Source organism: Cyprinodon tularosa, unplaced genomic scaffold (genome assembly GCF_016077235.1).
Source record: "Cyprinodon tularosa strain WSP-4 unplaced genomic scaffold, ASM1607723v1 ctg62, whole genome shotgun sequence".
NCBI lineage: Eukaryota > Metazoa > Chordata > Actinopteri > Cyprinodontiformes > Cyprinodontidae > Cyprinodon > Cyprinodon tularosa.
The window spans coordinates 1,018,425-1,035,340 of NW_024039363.1; the positions used below are offsets into that span (position 1 = coordinate 1,018,425).

The 16,916-nt window shown below is 45.2% G+C and overlaps 1 protein-coding gene across 4 annotated transcripts; it reads left to right on the forward strand.

The window, feature by feature from the left end:
• Nucleotides 1-2,179: 2,179 nt before the first annotated feature.
• On the forward strand, nt 2,180-15,544 carry samd9l (sterile alpha motif domain containing 9 like). 4 transcript variants are annotated; one of them, XM_038307791.1, is made up of 3 exons: nt 2,180-2,251; nt 2,355-2,413; nt 10,572-15,544. In XM_038307791.1, exons 2-3 carry the CDS (start codon nt 2,410-2,412, stop codon nt 15,164-15,166), a joined length of 4,599 nt encoding a protein of 1,532 aa, XP_038163719.1. In that variant the 5' UTR covers nt 2,180-2,251; nt 2,355-2,409; the 3' UTR covers nt 15,167-15,544. The 4 variants fall into 4 exon arrangements, with proteins under 4 accessions (XP_038163719.1, XP_038163721.1, XP_038163720.1 ...); XM_038307793.1 differs by having other exon boundaries at nt 10,575-15,544; XM_038307792.1 differs by having other exon boundaries at nt 2,237-2,255.
• The last annotated feature ends 1,372 nt before the right edge of the window (nt 15,545-16,916 follow it).

A 16,916-nucleotide genomic window follows, 5' to 3' on the forward strand; every position in this document is an offset into this window, starting at 1 on the left:
AACTTTCTCAGCCCTAGATATATTTTAATATGAGAAATTACAAGGCTTGGACATTTACCCTTTCCTGCCAACTCTTAAGAGTGCTGCTCCTCGCTAACACTTTTAGAGTTCTTTTTGGGAATTAAACTCATATTCACTCTCTTATCTATGGTTACATACTGAGTCTTAAATATAAATAACAGAGATTTTAGATTGAAGGCATCTGGGGAAAGGGAAGTCTGCATCCCTGCGGACAAGTATTGGGTTTCAGGCAGGTTTAAAAGGGTTTTGGAATTTGCTGACTGAAACCATTAGAGACCCTGATCTCATGACATATATTCAATTACTTATTTTTCATAAATCGCATTTCATACAGTTTATTATTTTTTTTCTGCTGCCACTTTAAAAAAAAATATAACAGCCTGTCTCCAGACAAAACTACAGTAATACATGAAACCCTTGAAAGGATTAGAGACTGTGGCCCAGGTTCCCCTTCCAGTAGGATAATGACCACAGAACTATAACAGAATGATCAAAGAACACCAATGAGCTAAACTTGAATTAAGTTTGGATTCTGTGGTGAAATTAAATATGCTATTTCACAGATAATATCCAAAGATTTTGACTTATTTTGCTAAGGGTGGACTCTAGGGTTCCTGTGTAGGCCCTGTTTGTGCTTTTTAGTTGGTTAAACTGCTCATTTTGATCGCAAACCTTAAGCTGCATGAACCCTATACAGTAGTTATTATGGGGCTACCATCTGAACTATGGACAAACCCCTATGACACATAATGGGAATGGCTTGGAGAGTGTAAAATGTACACCACACTTTTCAGATTTCTGTTGGTATAAAAACATTTCAAATGTGAAACAGAGTTATTAATCTATTTACCATGCTTTGCATATTTTCAACATTGAAAATGTGCACCTCTTGAATTAAAATCACCAGTTTGTTTTCAGATGATGCATTTTAATCCAATTGTCCCTCAGAGTGAATCCACTATAAAAGGACCACTGCTTTACTGATGGAGCTACTTTAGGAAGTTCACAGATTTGACTTCTGTTCAACAGATGTTATATTTACCAACCATCTATGGGGGTGTTAGAAAGGGGAAAGTGGGAGGAATGTGGCAGCACTCCAAAGGGGAAACTGACTCATGGTTCGTTCCTCCCTAAAGCTTTCTTCTGGTGTTTATTCGCACCAGAACCGTACTGGCCCCGTTATTTTGTGTCCCCTTGTGGGATAGCTGTATCACCGCCCTGCCTTATTTAATAGTTTCAGGAGAAGCGAAAGTTAACAGAGCGGTTTTCTGAGCGTGCGCAGCGCGCGCTGCTGACGCACAATCTGAAGGAATGAATCTGTAGTCTGCTGCTGCTGCCTCAGTCAGGAGAGGAAACTAAACACGTTTCCAATGTATGAAACGCGTTAGTTTATTCCTTTATAATTAACTCTCAGTCCCTTAATAAAACCAGTGTCGCCCATGCAGCCTTAAACCATCCTCCTCAAACGAAGCACGATTCTTCAGATCCACTGGTGAGTTTTTATTTTATATAAATGTCTGCAGTTTAACCTTTTTTTGCAATGATGTTCTTGGATTGGGAACATTTCGGCGCTTTTGACTTGTTTTGTTTTCATTGTTCATTTTCCTACGGTGGCCACCGAGGTTTCCTCCAAACCATCGATTGTTTTCAGAATCAGAAACTTAACTCTGTCTGCACAAACAATGAATGGGGCTTCTGTTCCCCATCGCCCACATCGTTAACTGAACCCAGGGAATATTCTGTGTGTAGAAAAACGAGTTAAAACAAGGATAAAATACATTATTCAGAGATGGGTCGGATTAGTCTGCTATCATTTTGATTGAATTCCAGTTAAGTTTAACAAAATAATGGATATAAGCATAAACTGCAGAGGATCATCTACCTCTAAGGCCAGCCTGAGCACTGATCTTAGTTCTTCTCATCTATATTTCTCACATCTAAGCCTTTAAGGACTGCTATCTAGTCAGTTGCACAGAATCAGTACTACAGTTTCACTGAAGCAGCCCTGTAAGCTTTTACATTAAAAAACACAAGACATGAGCAGCCCTATATAGTGAGCGGTAACAATATGTATTTAACCTTCCAATAAGTCCATCCATTGTGTCAAATTATTAAATAAATGAGTGATGAAAGGTTATAAGCATGTTTGTTTCTTGCAGAGTAGCTGGTTACCTTGGCTGTGAAGTGTGATTCATCAGAGACACACCCTGGGGGAAAAGATTTTCTCTGTGTCGGTATTTGCTATCAGTACTTAAAACACTGTTTGCCAACTTAAATTAATATACAGGTAGCTAATAATGTAACTGTTTTAAAATGGTGTTTCTCTCTTGCAGAATGAAGGCAATGAGAATGGAATCACAAAACTGAGGAAGTCAAATAAAAGGAACCATGGGTGAGTTTTATCTATATATCTGATATACAGTCAAAGCAGATATTAACAAAGGCTGACAAAGACAGATAACCATTTGATTTTATGTTAAACAAAATATGATCTGTTTTAGATCAGAGACTATTAACCAAACTTATCTCTTTGTGCAAACTCACCCCCCCCCCCTTTCTCATGACAGAACTAGTGTTTATCAGCTGTTTACTTTACCTTTTTAGTTTTGCTCATAAAGATTTTTTTGGACTGTGATTAGGGCTTTTTAATGGCCACACCCAAACTTGGACTTTGTTCTTTGAAACACACTTTGAAACTCGTTCTGAAGGATGCTTACCTTCATTTGCAAAACCTATCTGTGCCAAAGCTGTTACTCCCTGACCTACCATGAGATTAAGAACACTAAATCCTGTTCCCTTTATGCTGGTGAAGATTCTCAGTCATATAGGTCATAGTTACTCTAAAAAAGTTTAAAAAAAACAAACCACTGGACTTTGTTTAAAATGTCTGGATTAGCGTTGAGTTCCAAGCTTTATAGAGTAGCCCAACAAAATGTTTGGTTATCTAACATAACCCCAGTTCTTAGAATAATATGAGCGAGGTGTCTCGCTATGGGATGCAGCCTCCTGCAGCCCTGATAGAAGCATCTATCTCAATCTGCCAATCCTGATTGGCCGGTGGAAGTGCCCGTCATACGCCACGCCCCGTAGCTCCGACTACTAAAGCGTGTGCGGATCACGGCACTCCAATTCAACAAGCAAACCTCTTCCCGCCGCAGACGGGGAGGAGCCTGCGGGCGCCCTTCATAAACCAACAAACCAAAGGGTGTTGGCTCGCCGTTTTGTCTCCAAATCCTATATGGCATGCTGCTATAGCTGCCAGATAAACCTTAACCGTGGAAAAAGCTTTTCCTTTATCAATCAGTTCCTGTAAAAACAACAGAATCGCTGGTACAGAACACTGAAAGGGAACGTAGTCCCGTTCAAGACACCACCGCTCAAACAGTCTCCACTTGGAGCCATATAGGCTCCTAGTGGAGGGAGCCCTGGCGTTTTGGATAGTAGTAATTACACTCTGAGGGAGTCCCGTAGTGGTTAAATTAAGCCACTCACGGGCCAGGCCCACAGCTGCAGTCGCTCCGGGTGTGGGTGGAACACTGTCCCCGCACCCTGCGAGAGCAGGTCCCTGCGCAGTGGCAGCTCCCAAGGCTGGGCGCACAGCATCTGGAATATCTCCGCCAGCCAGTGTTGTGCTGGCCAGTGCGGAGCTATCAGGATCAGTTTGTGATTGAATGCCCTCACTCTGGCGAGAGAGGGGGGTATCAGGGCCAGCGGTGGAAACGCGTATAGCAGCTCGTGCGCCCAGGCGTGCGCTAGTGCGTCTACGCCCAGAGGGGCATTCAGAGTGCTCAGAGAGAAAAACAGCTCGCATCGAGCGTTTTCCCTGGACGCGAACAGATCTATCTGAGCGCGCCCGTAGTGCGCCCATATCTGCTCCACGACCTGTGGGTGCAGCGTCCATTCCCCGTACACTGGCGCTCCTCTGGACAGCAGGTCCGCACCCGTGTTCAAGTCTCCCGGGACGTGCGTCGCCCTCAGGGAGAGAAAGTGGGCACTGCTCCAGAGAATCAGGTCGCGCGCCAGATTGTGCAACATACGGGAGCGCAGGCCCCCTTGGCGGTTGATATACGCCACTGTTGTCGTGTTGTCCGTCCTCACCAGGACATGGTGACCCGAGAGGAATGGGAGGAAGTGTCTCAGAGAAAGAAACACCGCCGAAAGTTCGAGAAAGTTTATGTGAAGGCGCTGGAGGGCCTGGCTCCTGCGACCCCTCACAGACCTGCCCTCGTGAATGCCGCCCCAGCCTGATAGGCTGGCATCCGTGGTTACCACTTTCCTGGACGAGACGGTGCCCATAGGCACCCCTTGGGTCAGGAAGGACGGGGCTCGCCAACAGCGCAGAGCTGTTATACAGTCCGCTGTGACCGTTATCCGCCGTGCGCCATGATGCACGGGGTCCATTCGGAGCGAAGCGACCCAGCGCTGAAAGTCCCGCATGTGAAGGCGGCCGAGGCGAATCACGAGGATGGCTGAGGCCATCAGACCCAGCAACCGAAGGCACAGTCTGAACTGGACAGACCTGTGCAGACGGAATTGTGCAAGGCACGCTCTGAAAGTCGTCACTCTTTCCTCTGACAGGCGGGCTGTGAACGGAACAGAGCGCAGGGATAATCCCAGAAAGCATATCTCCTGCGTTGGAGATAGGTGGCTTTTCTCCATATTTATCACAAAACCCAAATCCATCAGGTGTGTTGTGACAATGTGTGTGTGAACCCTGGCTTCCTGTTCTGACTGCGCTAACAGGAGCCAGTCGTCTAAATACGTGGCCAGACGTATCCCCCGGCGTCTGAGCGGAGCTACCGCGGCCTCTGTGCACCGTATGAAAACCCTCGGGCTGAGAGACAGACCGAATGGTAGAACACGGTATTCGTAACACACCCCTTGAAAGGCAAATCGGAGATATTGTCTGTGAGGGGGATAAATGGGAATGTGGAAATACGCGTCTTTCAGATCCACGGACGAAAACCAGTCGTTCGGTCTTACTAGACGCAACAGTGCTGCATGTGTCAGCATCCTGAACTTGTATTTCCGCAGGAATTTGTTCAGGGCTCTTAAGTCCAGAATAGGGCGGATTAATCTCCCCCCCCGTTTGGGGACGAGGAAGTATCTGGAATAAAACCCTGACAGACTCTGTTCGGGAGATACGACAGAAACCGCTCGTTTGTCTATCAGAGAGAGAATTTCCTCCCGTAAAACTCGAGCTGATTCTCCCTGTGCATGTGAGTGTATTACACCGGAGAAGCGGGGAGGGACAGTGGCGAATTGAAGCCTGTATCCCCGGGAAATTGTGCGCAACACCCACGGTGGAGCTGCTGCTGCTCTCCAGCTTTCCCATCTGAGAGAAAGCGGGGGAACATATTGCGGCTCCTGCCCTGCGCCCCATCTGTGGTGGAACCGAGAAATGATTCTCGGGCACCACCGGAGGCACGGTGGGGCGCTCTGCTCTGCTCCGCGGGGACGGCGGTGCCCGTCCTGGGAGCAGAGCTGCAGGGGGCTGAGCGGCCACCCTGCTTATGGAAAGAGCATTGAGCATTGTCACCCTCGGCTCGTGGCCTGGCTGTGACAGATTTATTATTTTTATTTTGACACCATTTTTTCTTTGAACAAGGGTGTGTGACTGTGCTTGTGGACATTCCGCTCGGGGCGCAACCGCGCAGACCTCCGGGGCGATGTCCTTCTCCTTGCGGACCGGCTCTGGGATGGGCAACGGTGGCGTGGGGTGCGCACAAACAAGCCAAAACTGGGAACGGCAGGCTGCACCAACTGAGGAACTGGCGGCTGTCAGGCCGCCCTCTTTTTCTTCCTCGCCTGTAGGACCAAGGTCGCGGCGGCGGCTGTGGGCGGCGGCGGCGCAGCGGTCGTGGAGGCAGGTTTCCCCTGCCAGCCGGCTCCGCGCTCCTTCCTCATCGGAGGGGGCGGACCTGGCGGTGGTGGCCGTCTTGGTATCTTAAAACGCGGCGGCTGGGAGGCTGCTTGCGCAAAGGTTTTGCGCTGCACTGGAGGTGAAGGCGCAGGGGCTTTCCGAGGGAGAAAAAGTTTGAGGGCCTCGTTGTCCTTTTTCTTTGCCTCACATCTTTGCTGCATTGTGGCCAATGCAGAGCCGAAGATGCCTTCAGGGACGATCGGCATATCCAGGATGTCATCCCGCTCCCTGTCGGTCAGGTTAGCGAGACTGAGCCATCGCGCTCGCTCCTGGACGACGAGGGTTGCCATCACCTTCCCTGTGGCCTGGACCGAGACACGTTGGATACGGAGAGACAGATCCGCGATGACCGCCATCTCCTCCCACGCGTCCGGGTCTTGCTCCTCAGCAGACGCGCCAAACAACTCCGCTTGGTAGGCAGTGAGGATGGAGAGGGCGCTGAGGGCTCTGGCCGAGAGGGCTGCTGCTTTGTATGCCCTTTCGGTCAGCGCAGACTGAAACCGTTCGGGTTTAGCTGGCAGCGTCGGGCGCCTGGGGGAAGCTGCAGACAGCTGGCTCACGCTGCCTGGGCAGAGGTGCGCAGCTACCGGGACTTCCACCGGAGGCATGGAGAGGAGGCCGTGGGCGTCCATCGCCTCGCAGTCGAGGGATGCTGCGCCCGAAATAGGGCTCCTGTTGCTGTATGGGCAGCTAGTCCATGTTTTGGAGAGCTCAGTCAGCAACTCGGGGAAGACAGGGAGAAGCTGCTTCACCGCATTTCGTGCCAGGGGAAGCCGTTTGCCTTCGTAGCGGGACCGGGTGGGCTCCGCTATTGCGACCGGCCAGGGGATCTCCAGCTTCTCTGCCGCGCGTTTGCACACGTCGAGCAGGTCCACATGGAGGGAGGGAGCTGGTGAGCTCGCTCCCCTGTCTTCCTTGGCGGAAGGGCACGGCGGTTTAGGCTTCTCAGGCTGTGTTGGGGCCGTGAAGGTGTCATCCTCTTCCTCGTCCTCTGATATGAGGAACGAGGTGTCGTCATCCTCCTCCATGGGGCTGACTTCCAGCACGTCTTCCTCGGGAAACGGGGGGGCATGGAGCTGCTCGCACTGGGCACCCCAGTCGTAGTCAGTCTCCGGAGCTTCCCCAGCTGTGTCCACGTCCTCCTCCGCTGCTGCACCTTGTGCGGCGGTGGGGAGGAATGGATCACAGTCCGAGATGCTAACCTGGCGGGCTAGCCTGCGTCTGAGGCTCTTAACTGTGAACACTTTGCAGTGTCCACAGGAGCCGGGAATCTTGAGGGCCAACCTGGCGTGGTCGACTCCCAGACAGGTACTGCACACCGGGTGGGTGTCCATCCCTGAAATTTTATTCCCGCAGCCACAAAGACGGTAGTCTCCCCTGGCGTGGGGGTTTTTGACGGTCGCCATTTTCCGACGAGCTGGAGTGCTGGTAGGGAAAGGAACCGTAGCTAGCTGGCGTGCTAGCGTGGCGGGGTCGAGGAAGTAGCTGGTGTGCTTAATGCTCGTCCGACTCGAGCGTCCGTGGAGGGGAGCCGAGAGGGATTCCGCCGTGAAGAGAAACAAAAAGGATACCGGTCCGGTCTGGAGTGAGCGGACAGGGCAGAAGCCAGAGCACAGTGCTAGCGTCCGGCGACGGAAACTAGCAAGGTCCGTCTGTGGGCAGTTAAGCTAGCAGAAGGCTCCGACGTGAGATAAGCTCTCAGGTGAGAAGAGGTTTTGAATTGGAGTGCCGTGATCCGCACACGCTTTAGTAGTCAGAGCTACGGGGCGTGGCGTATGACGGGCACTTCCACCGGCCAATCAGGATTGGCAGATTGAGATAGATGCTTCTATCAGGGCTGCAGGAGGCTGCATCCCATAGCGAGACACCGAGTGAATATTATGAAAAAGAACCTTGTTTTGGCTTAGAAAACATGCAACATGAACCGAAAGAACAGGTCCACCCCCTTGTAATGGAAAGTAGTTGAGGTCGTTGTTGGCTTGCAAGACCCGATACTGGCCTATGCCTCTGAAAAGGGAATCATTCTGGTCCTCAAACGAATGTCCCTGTCCATCTACACATAAGGACAAAGGACATTCGTTTGAGGACCAGAATGTTCACATTTTGGACAGAGAAGACAGGTGGTTTTAAAGGGGTGTGAAGGAAGCCATTTATGTTAAGGAAGAAAAAAAACCGACAACCTTTAACAGAGGGGGTGGTCTCAGGTTCCAGCTCTCAAAAACCTAAAAAGCAGCGATAATGTTGATTTCTTACCACTATCATATCAATCTCCATTGCTATGCAGGGGACTAAAACATCTCGCCTGTTCAGCCAGGCCAACAATGACCCTAACGACCAGTCTTGGGCACGTTCCCCCTGCTTAAAATGGGGGGAACGCTATCTGATGGGCTTCCATACCCCGTCACATAGCGTCCCACCTCCTGTGTGTTTGGGTTGTTATAAATACTGCAACATCTATCTATCCATCCATCCCTTTCTCCATATAGGCTAACATTTTATCCTTCACGCTCTCCGTAGTTCCCCTGTGGCATGAGCACAGAGCAGCTGTTACGTGCCTTTAGCGAGCATGCGCGTTTCCTGTCGCTTGCGCGGTGAATTGTGCCGCCTGCGCTGTGCGGACGGAGATGCTAGGGAAACGCAGCTCGACATAACACCTGTATTTCCATCTGGAAAACACTGTTTTGCTGCTAGACTCCTCTTCACTCTCCATCTCTCTGTGTGTGTGTACGTTAACACCCGCATGTGAAAACACCCACCTACCCAACTGACAGACGGAATCTCACTATACAACAGCCAATCTCATCCTCCCCTCTCTCATGACAAGGCACGCACAAGTCCTATAATGAAAAAAGGTTAATTGTGCAACCTGAGTAACGTGCAGTAACGGGGTGTCAGCAATGTGTTATAGTTACAGTCAAAGTAATTAGTTAGATTACTCGTTACTAACACTGTTACTTTCAATGCTGTTACTCCCATCACTGCTAACGACTCCCTTTTCAGAGGCATAGGCAAGTATCAAGGCTTGCAGGCCAACAACGACCTCAACGACTCCCTATTACTAATGGTTGGACCTGTTCCTTCGGTTAAATGTGCATGTTTTCTTAGCCATTACAAAGCTTTGTTAGGCCACTCTATAAATCTTGTAACTCAATGCTAATTCAGACATTTTGAATTGAAAAAGCTTCCTAGTTGGAAAGCGAAACATCTTCAAACTTGGAAAACAAAATCCAGTGGATTGTTTTTTTTTTTTTTACTTTTTGGAATGCGTCCCTCATGTTCCTATGTATTTCATGAGGTGCCCCAGTCTCTCTTATAACAACAGATCCATACAACATGGAGCTACCTGCAATTTCACTAATGATATGTTGTTCTCATTCCTAGACCTTTTCATCAAAATGCAACAATGATCATTGTGCCGAAAAACATAAAAACAATCTTAAAACAGTTCATTAGTTTCACCTGACCACAGGACATGTCTCAGCAAATTGAAATCCATGGAACTGATTGCATTGGCAAATTAATCAGGCTTTTTACTTGTTTTGGGGGTAACATATTTTCCCCCATAAATAGTCCTTCTGCCTCTACCAGTCAAGGACTCTTTCCCCCTGAACATTTTAATAATCTTTTTAACTTTACCCAGCATGTTATGCTAAGCATTTTGATATTGTTCTTGAGTTGATGGTCACACTTTTGCAGCAAAAAAATTTCATCATTTAGGCCTGTATTGCTTTGACAAAGTGGCATTGTACCTTGTCTTCCCCATATCTTGTCTGATTTATTCCAAGATTTCTCCCTTAGTGAGGTCACATCCCCAGGTAAGCCTAGAGCAGAAATCCGATGCAGTAACCCATTTCAACCTGACGAGGGCACCAAGCAGACTGTTTTAGGCCCCGTCCACACGAAGTCAAAACGAACACGAAACGCTAATATTTTCCAGAACGTTTGTCGTAAAGACGGAGACGTAAAATAAATGTGATCGTCCACACGAATGCATGAAAACGCTGCAAAATGTATGCCAGGCCTGTAAGTGGCGCTGTGGTGCCAAAGCAAAAATAGGCGACGAAATGTTGGGCATAGGCACTAATATTTATACATGGTTGCCCTGTGGGTCCATTTTCGTTGTTCAGTCAAATTCAGGTGCTGAACTATGTCGTCGATATTGCTCTGTTCTTCCTGGAGATATTCCAGAAGAAGAAGATTCTGTTGTAAGCCCGAGTAGCATGAGCAGCAACCATTCAACACAGTACGGCGCCATTGTTGTTGTGATACTGTGTCGCGCATGCGTGTTTACAGGCGACGCTATGACGCATGCGTGTAAAAAAAAAAATGTGGTTAGAGCTTAAAGATGGAAACGCGAAAACGGCGTTTCAAAATCTTCCCACTCTGAAGGCTGAATAAAAAAAAGATCGTTTACAGACCCCCGAAACGCCGGCTTCATATGGATGAGAGGCTGGTTTGGTGAAAAATTTGTGCGTTTAGGCCAGGGTTCGGCTTCTTGTGGACGGGGCCTTAGACATAAAAGCAGAACTCAACAAATTTGCATAGAATATTTTCCTAAAGTAATACACTTTTTTCTGATTTCATCAACAAAATACAACTATATTTATTTCTGACCTTTTGTTTTCAGCAGAACACCTTGAGAAGCCACCTATAAACTGGACTGAATTTGATGTGAGTGTCTGGCTAAGCTCGATCGGAGTGAAGGAGCAGTATATTAAAAAGCTCCATGAAGAAGAAGTAGATGGGAAAACCCTCCTGGCTCTGACTGAAGACTTTTTAAAAACTGAGATTTCCATGAAATCTGGGCCTGCTCATTTAATTATTCAAAAAAGAGACTTACTTCTTCACTCCCAGAGCAACAAACAGCTGGCTACTAGCAGAAGCTCTGAATTGGAGCAAAGGAAACCAGTTCAAACTTCACGTGCAGTGGAAGGTTCTGAAGTTCCTCTGAGAGACAAAGACGTTTCCAAAGAGAGTCAAACTGTTATAAAAGACTGTGTCTTATCTGCAAAAAAAGACTGCAAACCAAGACCGTTTGATGAAGAAGGGATTGATTTTAGCTATGTAAAGCACACAGTTCTCCAGCCTGAATCAGGGGCTTTCAATTTGACATCTCCTTGTCATGAATACAAGTCTTTTGCCTTAGCTGCTACACTGGACCGCACAAGACTTCAAGCAAAGTTTGCCAGAGAGGTTTTTAAATTCGCAACTGGTTGCATGAATATCAGATCGAATGGCACTATACACTTTGGTGTGATGGACAGCAAGGAAAATGAAGGATATGTGCACGGTGAGATAATTGGAATCCCTGTTAAAGAAAAGGACATTTATATAGATGCTTTGGACCTTAGTGAGAGAAGTTTCCGCAAGGAGGACAAGGAGCAGGTACTCCAGTGTGTGCGGCCGCCAAGGTTCATTGAGGTTATGGATAGAGAAAGTACAGAAAAGAGGTATGTGGTGGAAGTAGACATTGTGCCTTTATTGAGCATTGTGAAGAAAAAGGTGTATAATGTGCGTCTTCCAAATTTCAAGGAGGCAACGAACAAATTGGAGTTTGAGAAAGATGTGATTTATCGAAGAGTTGGCTCAAAGACTGAACCAGTGAGTGACTTGAGTCATTTCTACCAAGGAGTTGAGGCCCGTGATGCCTTAAGAGATGAAGCTGAGAAAAAGCAGTTCCTTGTTGCTCCAGAGATCTGCCAAGATCTTGGACGAAAACTCACAATGCTCCTGACCAGTGGAAAAAAATTCATTGCAAAAGATAAATGGTTCATACTAGTCACAAACAAATTCAAATCCGATGATCTCAGTAATATTGACTGGCTGCTAAACATGAATGTTTTCTGTGTCTTCGACTTTGACCCAGATTCAAAGGTATCAGGCCTGTGCTGTAGGTACCTTGAACACCATGCTGCAAACATGCATTTTCTGCAGAGCTACAGGATACCTGCTGGTATGAGCATCAAGGAATTCACAAACCACTTGCATCTGTTTGAGCAGACCAGCTGGATCTTTTGCAATGGTCGCTCTGATTTCAAAGGTAATGAAATGCCGTGCGATGAAATGACCTGGATCAAGACAAAGATGACTTTCCTTCGGGAATCTGTATCTTTGATCTGCAAACAAATCCTCCCAAAAGGGACGTTTCAAGTCATTTTTCTGCTAACATCCCCTGTAGAGAAGCCACTCCTCCACACATTTTATGAGTTTTTTACAGACATGGAGGGTCATGAGGACATAATCTGCATCTGTGAATCTGAGAAAAACTATCACAAGTGGCAAAGCTTTGCAGAGGGTTCCTGTGGAAAAGAAGCTGTAAACAATGCAAGCATTGTTGGGATGAAGATGAGTCACATTAATGCAACTCTGCAGCATGTACAACCCGTCAAAGCACATGTCAGGAAACACCTTCCTGTCTTTGTAAAAGGGACTTGTATTCTTGAAACACAGATAGAAGAACAAATGTACTCTCTGGAAATTCTTGCTGTCAACCACTGTGACGACAGCACCAAAGAATTCATCAAGGAGGAGAAGGAGAACATTGAAGGCCAGTTTTACCGAGGTGGGAGAGTCACCTGGCTCAATTTCTGGCTTGCTGAACACAACTATGTTGATGAGTTAATAGAAAGAGATGCATACTATGAGACGTCCAAACTTCTTAACGATGCATTGAGATTTAACATTGATCAGACTCCGGTGAACTGCATAAACATTTACCATCACCCAGGAAGTGGTGGAAGCACTGTGGCAAAACAGGTGTTGTGGCATAACAGGAAGGATCTGAGATGTGCAGTTGTAAAGCCTCACCCTACCTCTGTTGTTGCTCAGCATGCTGTAGAGCTCAGAGAATATGAAGAAAAAGATCCTCAGAAGTGCCTCCCTGTGCTGCTCCTTCTTGAAGACACAGACAAGGAATATCTTGATGATCTGAGGAATGAACTGGAGGTTGCAGTAAACATCAAACAAATCCAGTATGGGACCCTTTGTTTCATTCTGTTAAGCTGCAGACGTTCCCACGATCCAGAGAAGAGATGCAAAGAGTCTCCTCTACAGAACGTGTCTGTAACCCACAAACTGTCCATTCAAGAGAAGAAAAAGTTTGCAGGAAAGCGGAAAGCTCTCGAGGAACGCTTTGCTCCTCAGTTTATTTTAACATTTGTTTTGATGAGTGAAGGATTCTCCCAAGATTACATTCAAGACTTTGTTAAACATTTACTCCAGGGTATTGACCAAAAATCAGTCGTGACTCGCCTCATTCATTACGTTGCTTTGCTGAACACATATGTTCAAAACTCATTCATCTCTCAGTCTCATTGTGAAGCGTTGCTCTCACTGACTGTCCACTTGGAGAGGTTCCGCCAGCATGTGTTTGAGACTTTACTCAGTGATCAGGCTAAGTTGGTCTTCTTACACCTGAGAGACGAAAAGACACACATTGAATCAATCAGAATCATACACCCTCTTGTTGCAAAAGAGATTCTGCAACAACTTCTGCAAGGCAAACAGACCCAGAGCAAATTGGCAATGAATTTACTCTCTGAGAATGTGCTTTTTGAGCACCGATTTGGAAGAGAGGAGTATTTGACATTTTTGAGACAACTCTTCCTGAGGCGGTCCAGAATAAGCAAAGGTGATGAATATGATAGTTTCTTCTCGCCTCTTATTGAACATGTGTGTGACAATGAGAAAAACCCTAATGAAGCAATTGAGTTGCTAACGGAAGCATTTGAGCGTTTCCATCAAGATCCATTCTTTGCACAACAACTTGCTCGTCTACACTACACCTACGAGAAGTTTGAAGAGGCAAAACACTGGGCAGAGACAGCAGCTAAGCAGCATCCCAATAACTCATACATACTAGACACAAAAGGGCAGGTGTACAGAAAATGGTTCCAGGCAAAGTGCAAAGCTATAGAAAATGAGAGCAAACCAAAGACAGCCCAAAATACAATGGATGCCGTGGAGACCGCTTTAAAAGCCCTTGAGTGCTTTCAAGAATGTGAGAGGGCAGCTGATGCAGAAATGGAAGATGTTAACAGTTCTGGCTTTTTTTCTGAGGTGGAGGTCGGATGCAGCCTTCTGAGACTGATCTCCTCACTTCAAGTGTTTGCAAACCAAACCAATGGCCATGCTGAATGCATGAAGTATCTGCTAACAGATTACATCCCAGAGGAACTTGATCGTGCCTGGGAACCTTTTCATGGCCGTTTGAAGAAACTTCACAAGACGATGCAGGATGCTCTGGAATGGATTTCAGAGGACCTCAGCTACTTCCAGACAGATATTGGATATGAAGAGGAGACCCCTGAGAGTCCTGAGGAAAAAATCAGCCATCCACTCATATGGCTGGCAAAGAAATCGGCTGAGTATGGCAAGTACTTCAGTGAAGCGGATTCGGCTTTGCTTCTGCAAGGCCAGAAGATCGAAAGCAAACTAACTCCTTTTCAAAAACGCATGATTATCTATCACCTTGGTGGAGGCAACATAATATCTGTCCTATCAAAACTAGCAGACCAAAAGGATGCAGTACGTCGCTTGGAGCACATCCTTACTCTCTACCCAAGCAACCCATTAAAGGCAAAATTTACTCAAACAGATATTGTAAATTACATAGCAGCGCACATTTCCCTAAACTGCTTGTCTCCTCAACCACAGAAGGCAGACTCTCTGAAAGAGCTCCAGGCTCTTTGTCGGCAGTTTCCATCAGATAAAAGAAAATGTCTGCCAAGTGCATTGTTCTTGCTCACCATATTGTTCTGGCCTGAGGATCATGATACAAACCAAGAAAGAGAAAGCAAATATGAAATTGTGCAGTCGGCAGTTGAGCACCTTGAAAAGGGCTACTGGGCTAAGATGAAAGACATTCCCCAGCGAAAGAGGAGGATCTACACCCATTTTTTCCTGGGGAATGGGAATGGGCTTGATAAATTTGTTCACAAGAGAAAGTTTGACAAAATCACAAAGGGGTTCTCAGTCTCTGAGAAACGCCTGAAGTGGTTCAGTGGTGAGGCATGGAAAAGTCCTGAGATTGCCACCATGCTGAAACGGGTTTCTGGATGGACAGAGGATAGGGTGGTGTACCTTGAGGGACCCCAGAAAAGGAAGTTTAATATCCTGCCCCTTTTTGTTCCTTCAGTGCCTCATGGTAATGAAAACATCACCTTCTACCTGGGATTTACCTTTAGAGGTCCAGTTGCATGCAACATTCTTGTCAAAAAATAGCTGCTTAGAAAAAAATATTCTAATCTCACAGAATTAGCTGATGCACATGTTACCATGTTATTAATCAATGACTGCATTGCAAATATTTACTAAAGATGTTGATCAGTAATATCTACTATTTTGTCACTTTGATATACCAATTGTGTATTCGTAAGCCGAAGAACAATGCTCTATGGCTGATCAGAAGAGTCAGTTAAGTTTCCAATGTACCGTGCTTCACACAAGCTTAGAAAGACCTCATTTTTGCTCAAGCTAATCTGGAAGCTAGTTTGTGAGTGTTGGTCTCATTTCAACCTAAATTGTGTTGTTTTCATTGTTTTAATTTCATTGAAAAATGTGTATCTGTAATTTATATTTGTAATAAAAGCAAGATTTTTACATTGATGTTTGTCATTTTGAATCCATCAAATTATCAAATTCACAAAAGGGAAGAAACATGTGGCCAGAAGACACCAGACTTACAGACTAGATTAAATAGTATGCTAAGTAAAACAATTATATGCAATTATTTACAGGTAAGGTGTATTTCAGTATAAATGCTATGTTAAATAGAATGGCTTTGCTGAAAAAGAAATATGTGATGTTGCATATACTGCAGATTGATTGATTGATTGACTGAAGAACTGTGTTCTTTTAAAGTTTTTTAAAAAGTTCCTCCTGAACTTTTTTTTTTGTCTAGCCAACATTTCTGTCCTGCATTGCCTTTTGGCATGTTGTGAAAAAAAAAAGTCTTGCCCAGATGCTTGTCAATATGCCCTTATATTCCCCTAAATTCCCAGAAGTTAATGGCATCTCATCTCAATCTAGACTAAAAAGTAACTTTATTCTGTTATTATCTTACAGAAAGTTTGGAGGTGTGTTCATAATAATGTGATAAAACTAGAAATGCATCCCCAAGCTCTAATATATGACAATTATGCTCTATTGGGCTGAGGTAACTCCAAACTTATTAAACACATAACCAAGATGTTACTGAAAAATGTATTGATCTGACAAATTTTTGTTTGATTTTGATTATGGTTGTTACACAAGTTGATTTGCTTTAGAAACAAATGCACCTTATTAAGGGTAAATTATATATATATATATATATATATATATATATATATATATATATTTATTTATTTATTTATTTACTTAGGTTTGTTTTACCCAAGTATAAGGGAGTAGACATCCAAGAAATTATTAAAGAGTAAAAAGCATTTGGTAAAAAGGCTATTCAATCAATGAGCAACTCATAACATCTCATTTACCATCTAAAAATATGCAAAACGGACCCAAAGTTATTTATATATTCCACATTAAATGATTCAAAAATATGTATATGTAATTGAAAAATTACAATTCCATGCCGGAGAAGCACTTTTCCAAACCTATTTTAGTAATTTTAACATAAAACTAATTAATTTAGGTTACTCATTCTGGATGGAGTAGCCAAGCATTTTACTCAAATAAGAGTGACAATATTTAATTAAATCAACTAAAAGTAAAAAGTATAGTACAGAAACCCTAACTCTACTTCTAAAACTACATTTTCATCAAAAAATACCCAAGAAAATGTAACTGAATTAATGTAACAAGTTAGTACCCACCTCTATATAAATTTGTGGGTATGTTTATTTATGTGTATGTTTAGGAAGGGTTCTTATTTTATAACGATAGCATTAACGTTTGCTTTTTAGCTTGTTTGTCCCTTTGCGCTTGCCTTACTCTTTTTACCCACAGTTGCTAACTTATTAGCAACAAACTC